This window comes from Coregonus clupeaformis, chromosome 28, assembly GCF_020615455.1.
Source record: "Coregonus clupeaformis isolate EN_2021a chromosome 28, ASM2061545v1, whole genome shotgun sequence".
Classification (NCBI taxonomy): Eukaryota; Metazoa; Chordata; class Actinopteri; order Salmoniformes; family Salmonidae; genus Coregonus; species Coregonus clupeaformis.
In genome coordinates, this window is record NC_059219.1 from 12,114,452 (window position 1) to 12,138,480 (window position 24,029).

The 24,029-nt window shown below is 46.6% G+C and overlaps 1 protein-coding gene across 1 annotated transcript; it reads left to right on the plus strand.

The window, feature by feature from the left end:
* The first annotated feature begins 75 nt into the window (after positions 1-75).
* Positions 76-16,440, plus strand: LOC121556910 (tumor necrosis factor receptor superfamily member 16). Its single transcript, XM_041870794.1, has 6 exons — positions 76-637; positions 9,098-9,230; positions 9,362-9,727; positions 13,602-13,854; positions 14,066-14,208; positions 14,472-16,440. The coding sequence occupies exons 1-6, from the start codon at positions 596-598 to the stop codon at positions 14,792-14,794; spliced, it is 1,260 nt and encodes a 419-aa protein (XP_041726728.1). The 5' UTR covers positions 76-595; the 3' UTR covers positions 14,795-16,440.
* Positions 16,441-24,029: the final 7,589 nt, after the last annotated feature.

Genomic DNA, 24,029 nt, shown 5'->3' on the forward strand with positions numbered 1-24,029 from the left:
GCGAGGACGGGGCTCCTGCGGTAGAGAGCTGTAGGCGTTGATAGTGAACCAAGCGCTTGACGTTTGGGGCCAAAACGCTGCGCTTCAGACTCACACACTGCAAGAGGAACATGCCAACAAAGATTTAAGTGTGACTCAACTGTAGGGAATGTAACAAAGAAACTGTCTACGGTAAAAGTAGATTGTGTGTAGCCTAAAGTAGAGGATTGTTACTGTTTTCCTGACGTTTGCTTTCATGAAAGTTGATTTCACTGATGAGAAGCGGCACTCGGACTAACGTTAGCTGTTGAGTTTTGGGGCAATTCTTCTGCGGCACTCGGACTAACGTTAGCTGTTGATTTTTGGGGCAATTTTTCTTCTACGGTATGTGTAGGATACTTTGATGCTGTTCAAAAAATGCTGTCATTTTGTCGTGTTCTTGTTACATTTCAAAGTGGTGGCGTGACAGCTGCGAATAATTTTTAGGAACCGAGGTGCGCTTTTTTGGCATCTATCTCACGGAGTAGGCTATTGAAGTCTTCTTGGATCCCGAATACTTTTGAAAGGGTATAGCCAACTCATTGTACGGGATTCTCTATCGGTGAAGAACCGGAATATGGCTGCGGCTTTTGTCTGCACACTTTTTCTGCTCGTGAAGGTAAGTGTCATGTCGCTCCTATTCCTGATATACATAGGCTGTAACTCACTAATAGATCTCATAGGCTACTGTACAGTAATACACGAATATATCAATTCCGTCCCTGTTATTTTCTGCTGACAGTGCAATGTATAGTAACGCACATTACCATCCAACACGAGGTGAATTCAGTAATGTGCGTAAAGCGATTGATTTTGGCTAAATTGTAACGACGTTGGAATTACGCGCGCGCTACATTGCAATTACATGCCTTGCATCTTGATTGTGTTACATTGTAATCTAGCCTACTCTCACTCTACGTTGACAGTGTTCTGTATAGCTGCAGTATGTGACGTATCGCCATCATCTACCTCTCTCCTGCTTCTACTCAGAGATAAACTCTGCTTTTCTTTTCTAATCTTAGTTGATCTTCCTTACCAATTGATAAGACTTAGTAATATAAACGTCAATGATAAGACTGTGTAATTTAAACGTCAATGCAGGTAGTTAAAGTGATAAGAGAGATTTGATCTGTACAGATCAAAGTGTCAAAATAATCCTTTCCACAGCTGGAGCAGAGGACAATTTGACACTCATCTCCTTTCAACTCCAATAGACCTGAGGGCCTGTAGTAGAGAGGAGAGGCCGCAGCTCATGTCTTGTCATGTTCCCAGGGCCTAACCCTTTCTTCAAGATCAAAGCACTAGAGATAAAACGCCATCAGATCATTATATGCTCTGCATTCATGTGACCCTGGAAAGATATGTATCTGTTTAATAAGGGGATAATATCAACAAACGTTCCGTTTAAATGGAAAACAAAATATATATATTTTTAAAAGTTTGGGTTCCCCAAAACGCACCTTTGTTTGAAAAGAAAAAATGGAAAAGAAAAAACTTATCCAATTGTGTTTCTCTGCTTAATATGAATGTTTTTTCTAATCTAAATTTATTGAAGTCATTATACTTCTCATTGAGTCACACTGGCCCACTAATGTTAATGGTTTGTTTGTCCAAGGTTCTCTGTTACATTACCGAACTCTATTGCAATTCATAGATAGTGCCAGAGTCGTTCCTTGCGGCAATTTCTGGGAGAAATGCGTCATGAGTTAAACTATTGCTGGGGTTTGGATATCCGGAGCAAAGCAATTATAATAATTTTCTCTCAGTCTGTGGAGAGAGAAGGGGCACCATGTTTGTAACAGAACAGTAAAGTGAATTTCCATTTAGACGCTAAGCAGATTTCTGTAGGGGGTATGAGATTAGTTTTCACTTGAACTCCCGACCACCGCTTTGCTTTCCCACAGCGACATGTTTTATGAGAGAGACAGTAGTAAGTCAGCATTTTGAGAACTTTAATAATACATTGGAATCCTGCTTGTTAGTCTGCAGTGGCATGGCTATTGGTATCCAGCAGTTTGTCATGTTGTTAGGAGGAGATGGATAGCTCAGCATATTCCCTGACTGGAACAAAACAAACAACATGGGAAAAAAACAAAAAAAGGTCCAGATTCCTAACTTTGACTTTTTAAAGATGACCTGCTACTGCTGATGACAGTAATCAGATGAAAATAATGGACCAGGCAGACAGGAAAGCAGCTCTAGTTCCACCCCCACCCTCCCTCCCCATCTCTTTGCCTTAGTGGATATGTCCCAAATGGCACCCTATTGCCAATATAGTGCACTACTTTTGACCAGGGCTGATAGGTCCACATTTTGACCAGCGCTGATAGGTCCACATTTTGACCAGGGCCGATAGGATAATGAGTAATGGAGGCGATTATGTCAAATCAAATCGAATCAAATGTTATTTGTTACATGCGCCGAATACAACAGGTGTAGACCTTACTGTGAAATGCTTACTTACAAGCCCTTAACCAACAATGCAGTTAAATAAATAAAGTTAAGAAAATATTTACTAAATAAACTAAAGTAAAAAATAAATAATAACACAATAAAATAACAATAACGAGGCTATATACAGGGGGTACCGGTACCGAGTCAATGTGCGGGGGTACGGGTTAGTGGAGGTAATTTGTACATGTAGGTAGGGGCAAAGTGACTATGCATAGATAATAAACAGCGAGTAGCAGCAGTGTAAAAACAAATAAGGGGGGGGGGTTGGTCAATGTAAATAGTTTGTGCGTCCCAAATGGCACCCTTTTCCCTATATAGTGCACTACAGGGCTCTCCTGTTCCTCTGTCTGCTGGAGGCATCAGGGTGGAGGTGGTGACACCACGCTTCTGTTAATGCTGCTGTCCCCAGGGTGTCAGGGTGGAGGTGGAGGTGGTGACACCACGCTGCTGTCCCCAGGGTGTGAGGGTGGAGGTGGTGACACCACGCTGCTGTTAATGCATCTGTCCCCAGGGTGTCAGGGTCGGTGTCAGGGTGGAGGTGGAGGTGGTGACACCACGCTGCTGTTAATGCATCTGTCCCCAGGGTGTCAGGGTCGGTGTCAGGGTGGAGGTGGAGGTGGTGACACCACGCTGCTGTTAATGCATCTGTCCCCAGGGTGTCAGGGTCGGTGTCAGGGTGGAGGTGGAGGTGGTGACACCACGCTGCTGTTAATGCTGCTGTCCCCAGGGTGTCAGGGTCGGTGTCAGGGTGGAGGTGGAGGTGGTGACACCACGCTGCTGTTAATGCTGCTGTCCCCAGGGTGTGAGGGTCAGGGGTCAGTGTCAGTGCTGAGAGAGAGCCCCTGCCTCCTGGGGCTCCCCACCCTTTCATGTGCTCATCACTCACACGTGGAAACTAGGCTGCTGCAGCCAAGGAGTCATGCATCATATCAAATGGGATCACACTTCAAAAAGGCCCAAGGGTGGCTTTAGGGGGTGTGTGTGTGACTGCATGCTTATGAGTGTACATGCGCTTGTGTGTGCGTGTGTGTGCATTGCTTATGTGTGTGTGTTGACGGAGTGACTGTGACAGCCGTGGAGTTCATAGCCCCTTTTGAAAGCAGATAGGTCTCCATGGTGGTCTCCTCTCACCAGGGAATCAACTCCTCTACTACCGAAGTGGAGAGAGCAACTGCAGCCCCTCAACTCTCTCCAGTGGCCCTGGAGGAGACCGATCAGGTCTGTGTTCTCTTTTCTCATGGTCCTTGAGCCAAGGAGGTGTCGACAGTGTAGGCTGCATGTGTCTGTATATAAGAAAGTCCTGAGCTACCACATAGCAGTCTGAAAAGAGTTTATATAGGCTAGCATAACAGAACAGTACACAACGATTCTAATTTAGTGCATAATCAAAATTCTAACAAGTCAGCACTTTTTTTGGAACAAGATTCCACTCTGATGTCATATGCAAATCAGCTCACTTTAGATGTTGACTTTCTCAACTGCCTGTTCCCGTTCCGTAGGCTAGTACTGAGATATTTTACACAGGTCACACATTCCTACTGAGGTCCATAAATCGGAGCTCTGTCAGTCCCAGTCCTGATTACTGTGGTCATTAAGCCCCGGGCAGTGTGGATGTTCGCCCACACACACTTTCTCACACACACGCACACACTCCACCCCTTAAACTGGTGCACGGAGGGGAATATTTAATTCTATATTTGGTCAGCAAGTAGAGGAAATGCCAATGGGTCCGTCTCTGCAGAGCAAAGTAGAGCTGGAGTGGACCCTGTCTGGACTTTCTCTCCTTAGTGTGTGCGTGTGTGTGCGTGCGCGTGCGCGTGCGCGTGTGCGTGTGTGTGTGTGTGCTGTTGCCAGCCTCCGTCTCTGGTCTATAACATGATGAAGCAGCAGTTGGAGACGCTACCAGACAGCATCGCTGCCACAAAATATGTATCATTCAGTGGATGGATAATTGTATGTGTGGGGTACAGAGATGAGGTAGTCATTTAAAAATCACGTTAAACACTATTATTGCGCACAGAGTCCATGCAACTTATTATGTGACTTGTTAAGCAAATGTTTACTCCTGAACTTATTTAAGCTTGCCATAACAAAGGGGTTGAATACTTATTGACTGAACATTTCAGCTTTTCATTTTTAATTAATTTGTAAAAAATGTGTAAAAACTTAATTCCACTTTGACATTATGGAGTATAGTGTGAAGGCCAGTGACACAAAATCTGTATTTAATCCATTTTAAATTCAGGCTGTAACACAACAAAACTTGGAAAAAGTCAAGGGGTGTGTATACTTTCAGAAGGCACTGTATGTTCTCAATTTAAAATGATACCAGTAGACAATGTATATGAGGCAACCCATATACCAGATTTTGTACATGCCATTTAAGTGCTGACATTTTATTTCATTCATTTTAGCAATGTTGCTAGCAAAAAGGTTGCAGTTGTTCCCATAGATAGACAGTACACGGTTGCTCTATGTATCACTGACCCTGGATAAGCTAGCAACTTGGCAAACACAGCTAACCTTTTAGGTCAATAATATGCTGTTTTTATACAATTTTTGTTGGCTTTATAATTGTGAGAGAAATGTAACTAGCTAGTAGTTAGTTATACCTGGGTAGCTTACAAGGTTAGCTGACTTTTCTCAAAATGAACCTCATTGTGGCTAGCTACTTCTTGTCTCATCGTGCTAGCCTTTATAGCCAAATATCACTTCAGAAACGTCAAACTTAAAAATATCGATATGGCCAGCATTCTCTCCTCTTGCTGCAGCTTTAGCTCATCTCGAAACAACAGAGAAATGCTGTGAAAACCAGCGTGCTGCAAACGTTCTAAAATGTTTTGTCACCAGTGCTTGTTTTGTTGACATTTTTTGTCTTCACACACTGTTGCTCCTACAGCACTAATCTGGTGAGCACTTTTGGAGCTCCGCCCAAGCAAGGCATTTGATTGGTTTGACATGTTGTGATGCGTCACTGATTTACACCGAGTTCTGACCCCTCTTTAGCTGATTTCTGCCATGGAACTTCCACAGGCTTCCCGTTTTAGGGAGCCTGGTTTGCGACAAGGCTTGTGCATCTCAAATGGCACCCTATAGGAAGGACTCTGATCAAAATAAGTGCACTATGTAGGGAATAGGGTGCCATTTGGGACACAGACTAAATACACGGCCATTGAAATAGACTAGAAGCCATTAGCCAAGCTCTTCTCACTCCATGTGATGGTCCATTCTTACATTTACATTTTGGTCATTTAGCAGACACTCTTATCCAGAGTGATTTACAGTCAGTGATCATTTAGCAGACACTCATATCCAGAGTGATGTACAGTCAGTGCATTCAACTAAGGTAGGTAAAACAACCACATATCCCAGTGATAAGACAACCACAGATCACTGTAGAAGCTCATGTGATCTCTGAGATGAATACCTGTTGAAACTGAGCCCCCATCATCCTGATACTGCAGATCTGCGCTGGCTGAGGTTCGCATGTTGTCTGGCTCCTCAGATAGTGGTGCAATAAAGCCTCTGTGCTGTTGTTCTTGGAATGAAACGTGCCCTCTTTCCCCTTAAAAGCTGTTTACTTTCTAGTGGTGGAATTGTTTTAGTGCAGCTTTGTGACTGGAATGATGGCATGGTGTGTGTGTGTGTGTGTGTGTTTCCGTGCGTGCATGTGTGCATCCGTGTTTGCGTTTGTGTGTGTGTGTGTGTGCGTTGGTTCCTGTGTGTGTTGGGCTTGTTGGAGGCTCCACATGTTGACACACGCTGCTCCTTGGAGCAGACATCAGAGACAGAGGTATGTCCCAAATGACACCCTATTCCCTACGTAGTGCACTAGTTTTGACCTGAGCCCTATTGGCCCTTGTTAAAAGTAGTGTACTATATAGGGAATAGGGTGTAATTTGGGATACAGTCAGAGAGACATCAGAGGGTTGTTTAGCTGTTAGCAGGAGGTCAGTTGTTAGACATCTGTTAGTTCCTGCCTGACTACCCTCAGGCTCCAGGGATAGTGGCTAGTGGACCAATCTGCACTCAGGCTCCAGGGATAGTGGCTAGTGGACCAATCTGCACTCAGGCTCCAGGGATAGTGGCTAGTGGACCAATCTGCACTCAGGCTCCAGGGATAGTGGCTAGTGGACCAATCTGCACTCAGGCTCCAGGGATAGTGGCTAGTGGACCAATCTGCACTCAGGCTCCAGGGATAGTGGCTAGTGGACCAATCTGCACTCAGGCTCCAGGGATAGTGGCTAGTGGACCAATCTGCACTCAGGCTCCAGGGATAGTGGCTAGTGGACCAATCTGCACTCAGGCTCCAGGGATAGTGGCTAGTGGACCAATCTGCCCTCAACATGGGCATTTCAGATGTGTGCTGTAGATGAGGGCCTTGATGGGGGGAGGGGAGGAGTGTGTGTGTAAATCTCTTGTTCTCAGACAGAGTGAGGGGAGGGAGGGACACACACACACACACACACACACACACACACACACACACCTGCAGGACATCAAAGGCCCCCTCTCACCATAAAAGACACACACATGCTGGGCTGCAGGGGCTAACTGACACCTCCGCCTGGGGCTACAACCGTCTCCCCTCCCCCTCCCCCTCCCTCCCTTCCTCCCACCCCTCGCTGTGTCTGAGGACAAGAGACTTAGACACACACAAACATTGTGACTATAATGTCATTCACACCCATGTGGAATGTGTCAGTGTGGGAGGAAGGAAGCACTTCTACTCCTTCCTTCGTCCTCTCATGTCTCTCAGTGTATTCCTTCTCCTTTGGGTTTTATTCTTTCCATGGGTCTAAAGCCATCTGATTAAAGCCATCTGATTAAAGCCATCTGATTTAAAGCCAGTCCCTCCTGCAAGGCTGACTAGGCTCTATAAGCCCTTAGGAATGTCTGATGGATCCCTCATGTCTAACACACACTGGGTCTGCCTCCCAAATTGCACCCTATTCCCTATAGAGTGCACAACTTTGAGGAGAGCCCGACGAGCCCTATGGGCCCTGTTCAAAAGTAGTGCACTATAAAGGGAATAGGGTGTTATATGGGACATAGGCTGGCCCCTCCATTACCCGGCCGGTGGAGATAAGCGCTCAGCACTCTGAAGAAATGAAAACAGAGCCAGATCAAAATATAAAAATGACTATTTTCAATACGCCCACCTTCTCCCCATTCTTTCCGTCCGATGGCGAGGCAGGTAGAGGGGTGTGTGTGTGTGTAAGTGATTTTCTGATTTCCACACATCTGGAACGAACTTTGAGGTCTTCTTTTTTAGGCTTTGGTTGGTGGAACTGGACTGGCCTTGACTGAGACCAGCAGAGAGATATGCTTGTGCCCTTACTCCTCCAAACATAACTTGTCCCCATAGCTTCCATCCTAGTCTTGAGCATGTCTATGTGTTGGCTTGTCCCCATAGCTTCCATCCTAGTCTTGAGCATGTCTATGTGTTGGCTTGTCCCCATAGCTTCCATCCTAGTCTTGAGCATGTCTATGTGTTGGCTTGTCCCCATAGCTTCCATCCTAGTCTTGAGCATGTCTATGTGTTGGCTTGTCCCCATAGCTTCCATCCTAGTCTTGAGCATGTCTATGTGTTGGCTTGTCCCCATAGCTTCCATCCTAGTCTTGAGCATGTCTATGTGTTGGCTTGTCCCCATAGCTTCCATCCTAGTCTTGAGCATGTCTATGTGTTGGCTTGTCCCCATAGCTTCCATCCTAGTCTTGAGCATGTCTATGTGTTGGCTTGTCCCCATAGCTTCCATCCTAGTCTTGAGCATGTCTATGTGTTGGCTTGTCCCCATAGCTTCCATCCTAGTCTTGAGCATGTCTATGTGTTGGCTTGTCCCCATAGCTTCCATCCTAGTCTTGAGCATGTCAATGTGTTGGCTTGTCCCCATAGCTTCCATCCTAGTCTTTAGTATATATATGTGTTGGCTTGTCACAACCACTTACCACTTATCAGTTTGATCTATAAAATAGTTCCCTCATCACTGGCATCTGCAGCACCTAGAGAACACCACTTACTTTACCTTATCTTACCTTACCATACCTTACCTTCATCTTAGCATTGCTCTTTGTGGCCCTGGTGCTATCTATCTATCTATCTATCTATCTATCTATCTATCTATCTATCTATCTATCTATCTATCTATCTATCTATCTATCTATCTATCTGTCTGTCTGTCTGTCTGTCTGTCTGTCTGTCTGTCTGTCTGTCTGTCTGTCTGTCTGTCTGTCTGTCTGTCTGTCTGTCTGTCTGTCTGTCTGTCTGTCTGTCTGTCTGTCTGTCTGTCTGTCTGTCTGTCTGTCTGTCTGTCTGTCTGTCTGTCTGTCTGTCTGTCTGTCTGTCTGTCTGTCTGTCTGTCTGTCTGTCTGTCTGTCTGTCTGTCTGTCTGTCTGTCTGTCTGTCTGTCTGTCTGTCTGTCTGTCTGTCTGTCTGTCTGTCTGTCTGTCTGTCTGTCTGTCTGTCTGTCTGTCTGTCTGTCTGTCTGTCTGTCTGTCTGTCTGTCTGTCTGTCTGTCTGTCTGTCTGTCTGTCTGTCTGTCTGTCTGTCTGTCTGTCTGTCTGTCTGTCTGTCTGTCTTATCTGATAATTGATGCTAAGCTAACTGTTTTGTTTCTCCTTCCAGGTTGCCCTGGGAGATGCCTGTGTCAGTGGGCAGTTCAGCCAGTCAGGGGAGTGCTGTAGCCACTGCCCCCCAGGCCATGGGGTGGAGGTAGAGTGTGGGATGGAGGACACCAAGTGCCAGCCTTGCCCTGAGGGTGAGTCATGGAGGCAATAGGGTTCAGATGCTGTTGCCTGTGCCATTCCTCCAGTAGACTTACAACTACGGTACATACATATTGATAATACCGTGAGATACATTCAAATCAACTATACCTGTATGTTCCAGGAACGTTCTCCCCATCAGACGGTCTCTCCCCGTGCCTCCCCTGTGCCCGCTGCCCGGCTGGCATCCCAGAGCTGGCCTCCTGCAGCGCCACCCTGGATACCCACTGTGACTGTGACGAGCACTTCTACCTATGGCGGGATGGGACGAGCGTGGCGGGGCTGTGTGCCGCCTGCACTATGTGCGGGCGAGGCGAGGGGGCGGTGAGGCCGTGCGGTGCCCAGGGGAACACCCAGTGCCAACCATGCCGCCAGGGAACGTTCTCAGAGGAGAAGAGTAACACCAAGCCATGCCAGGCGTGCTCTCAGTGCTCTGACACCGAGGTGGAGATCAGAGCCTGCCAGCTCAACTCTGACACTCTCTGCATGGGTGAGTCTCTGTGTGTGGTGTGTGTATGTATGGACTTATAGTTGACCGGGGCAGCTCTAGCAGGGCAGAAATTTGACAAACTGACTTGTTGGAAAGGTGGCATCCTATGACGGTGCCACGTTGAAAGTCACTGAGCTCTTCAGTAAGGCCGTTCTACTGCCAATTTTTGTCTATGGAGATTGCATGGCTGTGTGCTCGGTTTTATACACGTGTCAGCAAAGGGTGTGGCTGAAATAGCCAAATCGACTAATTTGAAGGGGTGTCCACATACTTTTGTATATATAGTGTCTGTTTCCCATTCCAATAAAGCACCTTTGAATGAGAGAGGGAGAGAGAGAGAGGACATGTGGCCAACACCTGTACCTACACCTAATCTGAACACTTAGCAACACTCTTGAGGAAACATGAGCACAGTCCAACAGAGAAAAAAACACTCTTAAGTGCTGCAGTCAAATGGCTCGGAGCCGACAGCTCTTAAATTGGGCCTAACAACCTAACTACCCCAGACCAGACCCCAGGGCCTTGGCACGCCGGTGACCCCAACATGGTAACCGCTCACTGGGCTCCAAATGACTAAGCCTTTGCCTAGTGGCCTGGATCTCCCCAGGAGTCTGGTCATCTGAACACACACAGGTCACCCCATCTGACCCTGTGGAGGTCAGGGGAGTCCCCAGCAGTGTTTGATCCTAAAATAGGCTGGCTGTAGAAGGGGTAAGGAGGGGTTTGGGGGGGGAGCTGACTGGGTCAGAGGGGGCTGGTAGCTGGCAAGGTCAGAGGGGGCTGGTAGCTGGCAGGGTCAGAGGGGGCTGGTAGCTGGCAGGGTCAGAGGGGGCTGGTAGCTGGCAGGGTCAGAGGGAGCTGGTAGCTGGCAGGGTCAGAGGGAGCTGGTAGCTGGCAGGGTCAGAGGGGGCTGGTAGCTGACTGGGTCAGAGGGGGCTGGTAGCTGGCAGGGTCAGAGGGGGGCTGGTAGCTGGCAGGGTCAGAGGGGGGCTGGTAGCTGGCAGGGTCAGAGGGGGCTGGTAGCTGGCAGGGTCAGAGGGGGCTGGTAGCTGGCAGGGTCAGAGGGGGCTGGTAGCTGGCAGGGTCAGAGGGGGCTGGTAGCTGGCAGGGTCAGAGGGGGCTGGTAGCTGGCAGGGGTCAGAGGGGGCTGGTAGCTGACTGGGTCAGAGGGGGCTGGTAGCTGGCAGGGTCAGAGGGGGCTGGTAGCTGGCAGGGTCAGAGGGGGCTGGTAGCTGGCAGGGTCAGAGGGGGCTGGTAGCTGACTGGGTCAGAGGGGGCTGGTAGCTGGCAGGGTCAGAGGGGGCTGGCAGGGTCAGAGGGGGCTGGTAGCTGGCAGGGTCAGAGGGGGCTGGTAGCTGACAGGGTCAGAGGGGGCTGGTAGCTGGCAGGGTCAGAGGGGGCTGGTTGCTGACAGGCCCTCACAGACTACTGCTGCTGGGTTATTTCAGGCAACAAGGTTCAGATAGTTAGTTAGTTAGTTAGTTAGTTAATAGTGTTACCAAATATGTTCACAGTGTCTGTCTGTGTCTCTGTGTCTCTCTGTCTGTGTCTGTCTGTCTGTGTCTGTCTGTGTCTCTGTGTCTGTCTGTCTGTGTCTCTGTGTCTGTCTGTGTCTGTGTCTGTCTGTGTCTCTGTGTCTGTCTGTGTCTCTGTGTCTGTCTGTGTCTCTGTGTTTGTGTGTCTGTGTTTGTGTGTCTGTGTCTCTGTGTCTGTCTGTGTCTCTGTGTCTGTCTGTGTCTGTGTCTCTGTGTCTGTATGTGTCTCTGTGTCTGTCTGTGTCTCTGTGTCTGTCTGTATGTTTGTGTGTCTGTATCAACTGTAGGTATGACAACCATCACATGTTATACACTGTCATTGACTTATTATCAACAACAAAAAACATTGTGCCAATGGTAGATGTGTCGAGGCTTGATTATATGTTGAGACAGGTATAAGGACAGGGCAGTTATGTCATTGATTAGATGTTGAGACAGGGATAAGGACAGGGCAGATATGTCATTGATTAGATGTTGAGACAGGTATAAGGACAGGGCAGTTATGTCATTGATTAGATGTTGAGACAGGGATAAGGACAGGGCAGATATGTCATTGATTAGATGTTGAGACATGGATAAGGACAGGGCAGATATGTCATTGATTAGATGTTGAGACATGGATAAGGACAGGGCAGATATGTCATTGATTAGATGTTGAGACAGGGATAAGGACAGGGCAGATATGTCATTGATTAGATGTTGAGACATGGATAAGGACAGGGCAGATATGTCATTGATTAGATGTTGAGACAGGGATAAGGACAGGGCAGATATGTCATTGATTAGATGTTGAGACAGGGACAGGGCAGATATGTAATTGATTAGATGTTGAGACAGGGATAAGGACAGGGCAGATATGTCATTGATTAGATGTTGAGACAGGGATAAGGACAGGGCAGATATGTCATTGATTAGATGTTGAGACAGGGACAGGGCAGATATGTCATTGATTAGATGTTGAGACGGATAAGGACAAGACAGATATGTAATTGATTAGATGTTGAGACGGATAAGGACAAGACAGATATGTAATTGATTAGATGTTGAGACAGGGATGAGGACAGGACAGATATGTCATTGATTAGATGTTGAGACAGGGATAAGGACAGGAGAAATATGTCATTGATTAGATGTTGAGACGCATAAGGACAGGGCAGATATGTCATTGATTAGATGTTGAGACAGGGATAAGGACAGGGCAGATATGTCATTGATTAGATGTTGAGACATGGATAAGGACAGGGCAGATATGTCATTGATTAGATGTTGAGACATGGATAAGGACAGGGCAGATATGTCATTGATTAGATGTTGAGACAGGGATAAGGACAGGGCAGATATGTCATTGATTAGATGTTGAGACATGGATAAGGACAGGGCAGATATGTCATTGATTAGATGTTGAGACAGGGATAAGGACAGGGCAGATATGTCATTGATTAGATGTTGAGACAGGGACAGGGCAGATATGTAATTGATTAGATGTTGAGACAGGGATAAGGACAGGGCAGATATGTCATTGATTAGATGTTGAGACAGGGATAAGGACAGGGCAGATATGTCATTGATTAGATGTTGAGACAGGGACAGGGCAGATATGTCATTGATTAGATGTTGAGACGGATAAGGACAAGACAGATATGTAATTGATTAGATGTTGAGACGGATAAGGACAAGACAGATATGTAATTGATTAGATGTTGAGACAGGGATGAGGACAGGACAGATATGTCATTGATTAGATGTTGAGACAGGGATAAGGACAGGAGAAATATGTCATTGATTAGATGTTGAGACGCATAAGGACAGGGCAGATATGTCATTGATTAGATGTTGAGACGGATAAGGACAGGACAGATATGTCATTGATTAGATGTTGAGACAGGGATAAGGACAGGGCAGATATGTCATTGATTAGATGTTGAGACAGGGATAAGGACAGGACAAATATGTCATTGATTAGATGTTGAGACGGATAAGGACAGGACAGATATGTCATTGATTAGATGTTGAGACGGATAAGGACAGGGCAGATATGTCATTGATTAGATGTTGAGACAGGGATGAGGACAGGACAGATATGTCATTGATTAGATGTTGAGACAGGGATAAGGACAGGGCAGATATGTCATTGATTAGATGTTGAGACAGGGATGAGGACAGGGCAGATAGGTCATTGATTAGATGTTGAGACAGGGATAAGGACAGATATGTCATTGATTAGATGTTGAGACAGGGATAAGGACAGATATGTCAAGTGGCCTACTTCTATCTTTAGTGTTTCCTTCATGGTTCAGTGGTTCTCTAATCAACAGTCTCCCATCTCTCTCCACCTACAGATAAGAAGCTCCACATCCTGTCTCGTCCCCCTGAGTCTGACGGCCCTCTGACTGCTCCTCGCCTGCCTGGGTTAGGGTTGGTGGATAATGACGAGGAGGGGGACGAGGCCAGCCCTGCCCCTGGAGGAAGAGCGGCCCCCGGGGGCCCCGGGTTCACCCCTCAGGATGATGGGAGCAGGAACAACATCCTGGTCTACGTTTCTGTTCTGGCTGCCGTGGTGCTGGGCCTGCTGCTCTACGTCGCCTACAAGTGGTGAGTTCACAGGAGACACACTGCAGTCTCATTGGCTGCATCCTGATTCTCCTCACTTCTCCCAAATGGATTTTGAAGCATTGCATTGGTGTAAGCATTGGCTAGAGGGAGTTTGCAAGCCTTTCGTATTTCTGTTCTAGGTTGTGATAAAATGATCCTGTTGTTATGTTTAGTAAAGAGTGTAAAAGTGTTTCCTCCCATCTCTCGTCAGCTGGACGTCATATAAGCAGAAGCAGGCGTTGAGTAAAGCCCGTGCTGCAGAGCTGGGGACGACTCCTGAAGGAGAGAAACTCCACAGTGACAGCGGAGTGTTCCTGGACTCACACAGCCTGCAGGATAGCCAACCAAGCAAAGGTAACAACAAACAGCCATCTCAAGACTACAACGGAATCGGTTTCACTGCACTTTTACTTGAGTGAGAACAGAGGCCCAAGTTGAATATATGTTCTAATCTCTCTCAATTTACAGCACATTTGGCATTTAGCAGATACTCTTATCCAGAACAACTTACAGTCAGAGGTCTTTTCTAACTGGCTTTTCTCATCTATTATAACTGTTGAATGGAGCTGTGACTATCTGTGTCTGTTGTTGTGTATTCTAACCCCCACCCCCCCCAGGTAGTAAGAGGGACAGTAAGCAGGACAGCCGGCTGTACATCAACCTGCCCCCCCACAGACAGGAGGAGGTGGAGCGTCTCCTCCAGGAGGGGGGCGAGGGCCGCGGAGGCTCCTGGAGGATCCTGGGGACAGCGCTGGGTTACGAGCCCGAGCTGATGGACCTGTTTGGGCGCGGCGAGGCCCCTGTACACACCCTCCTCTCCAACTGGGCCCAGCAGGAGGGCTCCACCCTGGGACTGCTGTGCTCAGCGCTGGCCCGCATCGAGAGGCCCGACGTGGCCGCCGCTCTCACCTGCCCTGGCCAGGGGGTGTCTGTGGTCTGAGGGGGGAAGCCAGGTCTGCGTCCCAAATGGCACCCTATTCCCTATATAGTGCACTACTGGTAAGGTAATGGGCCCTGGTCAAAGGTAGTGCACTACATAGTGAGCCACGCAGCCCCAGAGCCTTCCTCAGCCTTTCTCATGAGCCTGATAAAACTGGGTTGCGTTCATTACAAACCAAAACGGAAGAAAACGGACTGAATCAGGGAGGGACGACCTGAACTTGAACCAGTTGTTTTCGTTTTCCGTTGTGAAAACCTACTGCTGCGGTGTGTACTAATGAATACGACCCTTGTGGACTTAGGAGAGGATGGATTGGGCAAACAGCCCTCCTTCTCTCCCAGTGGGATAGCATGGCATGCCAGGGGAGGTACTCTTGACTTCCCCATAACGCCTCAGAAATTTGAACTGAAGAGGGCAGTGGAAGGGTTGTTGCTGGTTCGTTGGGCTGGTTCATCCTCTATTCGAAATGTACAGTATATCCACCATCCTTCCAGTATATATATATATATATATATTTTAAAAAATGACCATACTTGTGCATAGTCTGCCCAAGCGTTCTAGGAATGGGTATTTATTTGCAGCAATGTCAGGAGGATCCACTCTCTTTCCTGATTTGTTTTGCAGCAATGTGAGGAGGATGCACAACAGCTGACTCTAACTAACTGAACAGGCATGGGAACCAGATACTCTGTGGAACATTCTTTAGAACATGGAATAAAGGCATTCTGTTCATATTAACAACCAGTCATGAATTTTAAGACCATTGTAAATATTTGATCATAGATTCATTGTAATATAGTGTTAGAAAGGTTTTCAAGCATGAAGGGGCAACCGCGAACATAGTTGACTGAAGCAACATAGCATACATGATGACTCTCTCTCTCTCTCTCAGCTCTTAGCCACTCTCTCTTAAAGACATTGGGAGCCCTCAAGTCAGTAATGTACTATCAGCATTGCTAATCACCGTCTCTCTCCTATCATGGTTTCTGGTGTGGCTTGCTATCCAGAACGTTATTGTTATGTAACAATCAATCACTTATTTTTGTCTATATTCTAAAACGTCATGTGTATTTTTTGTAAGATGTTGTTTCATAGAAATAAAATGCTTTTGAAGGTATGAGTGAGTGAGAGTCAAACGGTGCTCTCTGAGCTTGTTGTGTTACATGTTCTGACAAGTACAGTGGTTTCAGTCCTACCTGAACGTAAAAGCAAGCAGCTACCTGCTCTGTGGTAGTTTATACTGAAGATAATCAATGGGCGTCTTTGTTCTTTGTTTGTTTCAGTAACTTAACAGGAGTGTGACTTGTAACATAAATTAAACAAGTATGTGGTCATGCCAAGTCAGAGGAAAGTATAATAGGCTTTCATTTAATTCTCACCATTAGTACTGAATCTGAGGAGACTTCCATTTAACTCTCACCATTAGTACTGAATCTGAGGAGACTTCCATTTAACTCTCACCATTAGTACTGAATCTGAGGAATATAATTTTATACTAGGAATAAGTGAATTTGTTTTTCCACAGAATGGCCAAAGGGCACATATGGAGATGTCATAATAATTTACAGTTATTAAATGTTGGTCTTGAATGAATCATAATACAACTCTTTGTAACTGTTCTATTAAATATTCTTAAATAAAACCGCTTGATGGGTCACACAGTTAGGAGGTTTGGATTTAGGAGGGTATTTAAAGGGTTTGGGGCAGATACAGTATTAGGAGGGTTATTTAAAGGGTTTGGGGCAGATACAGTATTAGGAGGGTTATTTAAAGGGTTTGGGGCAGATACAGTATTAGGAGGGTTATTTAAAGGGTTTGGGGCAGATACAGTATTAGGAGGGTATTTAAAGGGTTTGGGGCAGATACAGTATTAGGAGCGTATTTAAAGGTTTTGGGGCAGATACAGTATTAGGAGGGTTATTTAAAGGGTTTGGGGCAGATACAGTATTAGGAGGGTATTTAAAGGGTTTGGGGCAGATACAGTATTAGGAGGGTTATTTAAAGGGTTTGGGGCAGATACAGTATTAGGAGGGTATTTAAAGGGTTTGGGGCAGATACAGTATTAGGAGAGTATTTAAAGGGTTTGGGGCAGATACAGTATTAGGAGCGTATTTAAAGGGTTTGGGGCAGATACAGTATCAGGAGGGTATTTAAAGAGTTTGGGGCAGATACAGTATTAGGAGCGTATTTAAAGGGTTTGGGGCAGATACAGTATTAGGAGCGTATTTAAAGGGTTTGGGGCAGATACAGTATTAGGAGGGTATTTAAAGGGTTTGGGGCAGATACAGTATTAGGAGCGTATTTAAAGGGTTTGGGGCAGATATAGTATTAGGAGCGTATTTAAAGGGTTTGGGGCAGATACAGTATTAGGAGGGTATTTAAAGGGTTTGGGGCAGATACAGTATTAGGAGGGTATTTAAAGGGTTTGGGGCAGATACAGTATTAGGAGGGTATTTAAAGGGTTTGGGGCAGATACAGTATTAGGAGGGTTATTTAAAGGGTTTGGGGCAGATACAGTATTAGAAGAGGGTATTTAAAGGGTTTGGGGCAGATACAGTATTAGGAGGGTATTTAAAGGGTTTGGGGCAGATACAGTATTAGGAGCGTATTTAAAGGGTTTTGGGCAGATACAGTATTAGGAGAGTATTTAAAGGGTTTGGGGCAGATACAGTATTAGGAGCGTATTTAAAGGGTTTGGGGCAGATACAGTATTAGGAGGGTTATTTAAAGGGTTTGGGGCAGATACAGTATTAGGAGGGTTATTTAAAGGGTTTGGGGCAGATACAGTATTAGGAGCGTATTTAAAGGGTTTGGGGCAGATACAGTATTAGGAGGGTTATTTAAAGGGTTTGGGGCAGATACAGTATTAGGAGCGTATTTAAAGGGTTTGGGGGCAGATACAGTATTAGGAGGGTATTTAAAGGGTTTGGGGCAGATACAGTATTAGGAGCGTATTTAAAGGGTTTGGGGCAGATACAGTATTAGGAGCGTATTTAAAGGGTTTGGGGCAGATACAGTATTAGGAGGTTATTTAAAGGGTTTGGGGCAGATACAGTATTAGGAGCGTATTTAAAGGGTTTGGGGCAGATACAGTATTAGGAGGGTTATTTAAAGGGTTTGGGGCAGATACAGTATTAGGAGGGTTATTTAAAGGGTTTGGGGCAGATACAGTATTAGGAGCGTATTGTGATGTCACGAGAGGCTGTGTCCTGGAGGGACGTTACATCCCCCTGAGGTGGCTGCAAACCCAGACAGCTATGGCTCCATCTGCTGGTATGGTCGGGAACTCCACCCCTCTATGGCCAATCTTCCCACGCAGCTGAAACAAATGAGGAGCTGATGAGCTGAAGGTTTGGGAAGGGAAGAGACACACTGAGGGAGAGTGTGGGGGGTGAAGAGACACAGTCTCCAACCTGGGCTCTCTGGAGGACAAGAGTGCTGCACGTCCACTTCCATGAGGAATATAAGGATTTGGAGATACTTACCTTTGGGAAATACTCACCTTTGGATATATGCACCTGTGGAAATACGTGTGGGACATTTGGAAGGACGTTTTGCTGGGTTGGCCACTAGCTGCAACGTGGAATACAGTAAGACTGGGGAAAAGTTATTTGAGCGAGTGAGAGTTATGATTTTGGATGTGGAAGAGACATCCCTGAACTGTTAACCCTTAAAGAGCCACCAGAGAACAGAATTGTGTTATACTTTCGTTAGTTTCCCAAGACCTTTAATAAAATCCTTGTTTTGTTTGAACCTTGTCTCCTTGCACTACTTGAGCAATCCCGCTGAAAGCTGTGTAGCCTCTCGTGACATCACAGATGGTGGAGAATACAGGCACGCTCAAGCGTTAATAGTGCATGTCAGAGGAGGATACCGAAGGTTTGATCACCCAGTTTTCCAAGTTGGCCGTAGGCTCCCGCCGACTGAAATGGAGGACATATTGAAAGCCCTTGTTGCTGGCCAGCAAGCCCAGATGCAAGCAAACGTGGCTCTCTTGGAGGAGCAAAAGAAAGCCAACCTTCTGAAGGCAGAGGAATTGCAGTTGCAGAGACAGAGGGTTGTCCAAAATACCCGCCCAATAAAGGCAAGTGACTTTATATCTAAGATGGGAGCTACCGATGACATTGAGGCATACCTGCATGCATTTGAGGCCACGGCCACTAGGGGAAGCCTGGCCCAAGCAACAGTGGGTTGGTCTGTTAGCCCCCTTTCTAACCGGGGAAGCGCTGAATGCTGTCCGGGACCTGGGCCCTGACCAGGTTACTGACTATGATGCCCTGAAGTCTGAGATCCTCAGCAGATATGGACTCACAAAGTTTGGTATGGCCCAGCGCTTTCACAGTTGGACCTTCCAACCAGACCAACCTCCTCGGGCGCAGATGCATGAACTTGTCCGAATCGCAAGGAAATGGCTGGATCCGCAGAGGAATACAGCAGCGGCGGTGGTGGAGGCCGTTGTGGTGGATCGTTACCCTCACGCGCCCTGCCTTATGAGGCAAAACGGTTCATCAGTCAACAGGCCTTGACCACGGCTGATCTGACCGTGGAAGCTGTGGAAAAGTACCAGGCCACAGCGGAGATGCTGAATGCTTCCCGAAAAAGACCCCAGGAGTGCGGCCCCCACCACAAATGGGGGAAACCCGTCCAAAGGACCCCCAAGGTCTCGAACCCCGCCGCGTCAGGACTTATCCCGGCTCCAGGGGGAGCCAGAAACCAGGCGGGTCCAAGAAGAGTACACCAGGATGGGGAACCTCGACAGTGTTACCGGTGTGGGGAGATGGGACATATCTCCTGGCAGTGTGGGAAACCAGCCGATGAACCTATGCCCACTGCGGAGTCCTCCAGCTCAGCACCCACACATCGTTTTGCCTCGCTCTTGGGAGTCGTAGATGGCGGCCCAGATCGACCCCCCACCTGGCCGGTAACTGTGAATCACCATGATGTGGAGGCCTTACTGGATTCTGGTAGCCGGGCCACCCTGGTGCGTAAGGATTTGGTGGGCCCAACGTGTCTGACCCCCGGGGAAAGTCCTCCCAGTTTCCTGTGTCCATGGGGACACCAGAGAATACCCCATTACTGAACTTACAATGACCAGCACACGGGGAACCATACACACGACGGCGGGGTGGTTGATTCCCTCCCCGTCCCTGTCCTAATTGGACGAGACTGCCCAGCCTTTTACCCACTCTGGAGAGAGTCTCAGGAGAGGATAACCCGAGTACCTCGGAAACGGAGAGGCAAGACTCATCCTGGGAAGGCTCCGGTGCAATCCTCCGAATTACTCACTCCCGCCCGGGCTCTGATAGGGATGGCAGGTGCCCAGACCCGACACAGAGACGGAGCTACAGAATCTGAACAAAGAACTGTCTGGTCTGAAGGGGACCGCTGAGAGGTATCGTTTGTTAAAGCAACAGTTAGACATGAAGACAGAAGAGTTAGATATCCTCCAGGCTAAACTCCAACAGAGCTCCTTCCATAAGCAACAGGAGGAGCTGGAGAGGCTGCGCAGGACCATCGAGGAGTGTGAGGAGACCCTGCGCAGTAGTAAGGAGGTCCAGAAGAAGGCAGAGGAGAAGTACAAGGTTTTGGAGAACAAGATGAAGAATGCGGAGGCAGAGAGAGAGAAGGAACTGAAAGCTGCTCAACAGAAGCTAAACTCTGCTAAAACCAAGGCTGATGCGTTCAGTAAGAAACTCAAGGAGAGACAACAGGAGGCTGAGTCCCTGGTCCTAGAGGTGGAGGAGTTGAAGAGAGAGCAGGCTCGCAAGCACCACGGCAATGCGGACGCCCTCTCCCGGCGTGATGCCTTCTTCGCTGCCTTTACCCGGCGAGGACGTCGGTCCCGAGGAGGGGATGTGTGATGTCACGAGAGGCTGTGTCCTGGAGGGACGTTACATCCCCCTGAGGTGGCTGCAAACCCAGACAGCTATGGCTCCATCTGCTGGTATGGTCGGGAACTCCACCCCCTCTATGGCCAATCTTCCCACGCAGCTGAAACAAATGAGGAGCTGATGAGCTGAAGGTTTGGGAAGGGAAGAGACACACTGAGGGAGAGTGTGGGGGGGTGAAGAGACACAGTCTCCAACCTGGGCTCTCTGGAGGACAAGAGTGCTGCACGTCCACTTCCATGAGGAATATAAGGATTTGGAGATACTTACCTTTGGGAAATACTCACCTTTGGATATATGCACCTGTGGAAATACGTGTGGGACATTTGGAAGGACGTTTTGCTGGGTTGGCCACTAGCTGCAACGTGGAATACAGTAAGACTGGGGAAAAGTTATTTGAGCGAGTGAGAGTTATGATTTTGGATGTGGAAGAGACATCCCTGAACTGTTAACCCTTAAAGAGCCACCAGAGAACAGAATTGTGTTATACTTTCGTTAGTTTCCCAAGACCTTTAATAAAATCCTTGTTTTGTTTGAACCTTGTCTCCTTGCACTACTTGAGCAATCCCGCTGAAAGCTGTGTAGCCTCTCGTGACATCACAGTATTTAAAGGGTTTAGGGCAGATACAGTATTAGGAGGGTATTTAAAGGGTTTGGGGCAGATACAGTATTAGGAGGGTATTTAAAGGGTTTGGGGCAGATACAGTATTAGGAGGTTATTTAAAGGGTTTGGGGCAGATACAGTATTAGGAGCGTATTTAAAGGGTTTGGGGCAGATACAGTATTAGGAGGGTATTTAAAGGGTTTGGGGCAGATACAGAATTAGGAGGGTATTTAAATGGTTTGGGGCAGATACAGTATTAGGAGGGTATTTAAAGGGTTTGGGGCAGATACAGTATTAGGAGGGTTATTTAAAGGGTTTGGGGTAGATACAGTATCAGGAGGGTATTTAAAGAGTTTGGGGCAGATACAGTATTAGGAGCGTATTTAAAGGGTTTGGGGCAGATACAGTATTAGGAGGGTTATTTAAAGGGTTTGGGGCAGATACAGTATTAGGAGCGTATTTAAAGGGTTTAGGGCAGATACAGTATTAGGAGGGTTATTTAAAGGGTTTGGGGCAGATACAGTATTAGGAGGGTATTTAAAGGGTATGGGGCAGATACAGTATTAGGAGCGTATTTAAATGGTTTGGGGCAGATACAGTATTAGGAGGGTATTTAAAGGGTTTGGGGCAGATACAGTATTAGGAGCGTATTTAAAGGGTTTGGGGCAGATACAGTATTAGGAGCGTATTTAAAGGGTTTGGGGCAGATACAGTATTAGGAGGGTATTTAAAGGGTTTGGGGCAGATACAGTATTAGGAGGGTATTTAAAGGGTTTGGGGCAGATACAGTATTAGGAGGGTATTTAAAGGGTTTGGGGCAGATACAGTATTAGGAGCGTATTTAAAGGGTTTGGGGCAGATACAGTATTAGGAGGGTATTTAAAGGGTTTGGGGCAGATACAGTATTAGGAGGGGTATTTAAAGGGTTTGGGGCAGATACAGTATTAGGAGCGTATTTAAAGGGTTTGGGGCAGATACAGTATTAGGAGGGTTATTTAAAGGGTTTGGGGCAGATACAGTATTAGGAGCGTATTTAAAGGGTTTGGGGCAGATACAGTATTAGGAGGGTATTTAAAGGGTTTGGGGCAGATACAGTATTAGGAGCGTATTTAAAGGGTTTGGGGCAGATACGGTATTAGGAGGTTATTTAAAGGGTTTGGGGCAGATACAGTATTAGGAGGGTTATTTAAAGGGTTTGGGGCAGATACAGTATTAGGAGCGTATTTAAAGGGTTTAGGGCAGATACAGTATTAGGAGGGTTATTTAAAGGGTTTGGGGCAGATACAGTATTAGGAGGGTATTTAAAGGGTTTGGGGCAGATACAGTATTAGGAGGGTTATTTAAAGGGTTTGGGGCAGATACAGTATTAGGAGGGTATTTAAAGGGCTTGGGGCAGATACAGTATTAGGAGGTTATTTAAAGGGTTTGGGGCAGATACAGTATTAGGAGGGTATTTAAATGGTTTGGGGCAGATACAGTATTAGGAGGGTTATTTAAAGGGTTTGGGGCAGATACAGTATTAGGAGGGTATTTAAAGGGTTTGGGGCAGATACAGTATTAGGAGGGTATTTAAAGGGTTTGGGGCAGATACAGTATTAGGAGGGTTATTTAAAGGGTTTGGGGCAGATACAGTATTAGGAGCGTATTTAAAGGGTTTGGGGCAGATACATTATTAGGAGCGTATTTAAAGGGTTTGGGGCAGATACAGTATTAGGAGGGTATTTAAAGGGTTTGGGGCAGATACAGTATTAGGAGCATATTTAAAGGGTGTGGGGCAGATACAGTATTAGGAGGGTATTTAAAGGGTTTGGGGCAGATACACTATTAGGAGGGTTATTTAAAGGGTTTGGGGCAGATACAGTATTAGGAGGGTATTTAAAGGGTTTGGGGCAGATACACTATTAGGAGGGTATTTAAAGGGTTTGGGGCAGATACAGTATTAGGAGCGTATTTAAAGGGTTTGGGGCAGATACAGTATTAGGAGGGTTATTTAAAGGGTTTGGGGCAGATACAGTATTAGGAGGGTTATTTAAAGGGTTTGGGGCAGATACAGTATTTGGAGGGTTATTTAAAGGGTTTGGGGCAGATACAGTATTAGGAGCGTATTTAAAGGGTTTGGGGCAGATACAGTATTAGGAGGGTTATTTAAAGGGTTTGGGGCAGATACAGTATTAGGAGGGTATTTAAAGGGTTTGGGGCAGATACAGTTTTAGGAGGGTATTTAAAGGGTTTGGGGCAGATACAGTATTAGGAGGGTTATTTAAAGGGTTTGGGGCAGATACAGTATTAGGAGCGTATTTAAAGGGTTTGGGGCAGATACAGTATTAGGAGGGTATTTAAAGGGTTTGGGGCAGATACAGTATTAGGAGGTTATTTAAAGGGATTGGGGCAGATACAGTATTAGGAGGGTATTTAAATGGTTTGGGGCAGATACAGTATTAGGAGGGTATTTAAAGGGTTTGGGGCAGATACAGTATTAGGAGGGTTATTTAAAGGGTTTGGGGCAGATACAGTATTAGGAGGGTTATTTAAAGGGTTTGGGGCAGATACAGTATTAGGAGGGTATTTAAAGGGTTTGGGGCAGATACAGTATTAGGAGCGTATTTAAAGGGTTTGGGGCAGATACAGTATTAGGAGGGTTATTTAAAGGGTTTGGGGCAGATACAGTATTAGGAGCGTATTTAAAGGATTTGGGGCAGATACAGTATTAGGATGGTATTTAAAGGGTTTGGGGCAGATACAG

Bases quoted from the DNA above. Each gene is read 5' to 3' on its own strand.
- LOC121556910 (XM_041870794.1), top strand. From the start codon at position 596: ATGGCTGCGGCTTTTGTCTGCACACTTTTTCTGCTCGTGAAG. The intron at 9,231-9,361 runs GTGAGTCATGGA...TGTATGTTCCAG, and splicing joins GTGCCAGCCTTGCCCTGAGG to GAACGTTCTCCCCATCAGAC. The intron at 13,855-14,065 runs GTGAGTTCACAG...ATCTCTCGTCAG, and splicing joins CTCTACGTCGCCTACAAGTG to CTGGACGTCATATAAGCAGA.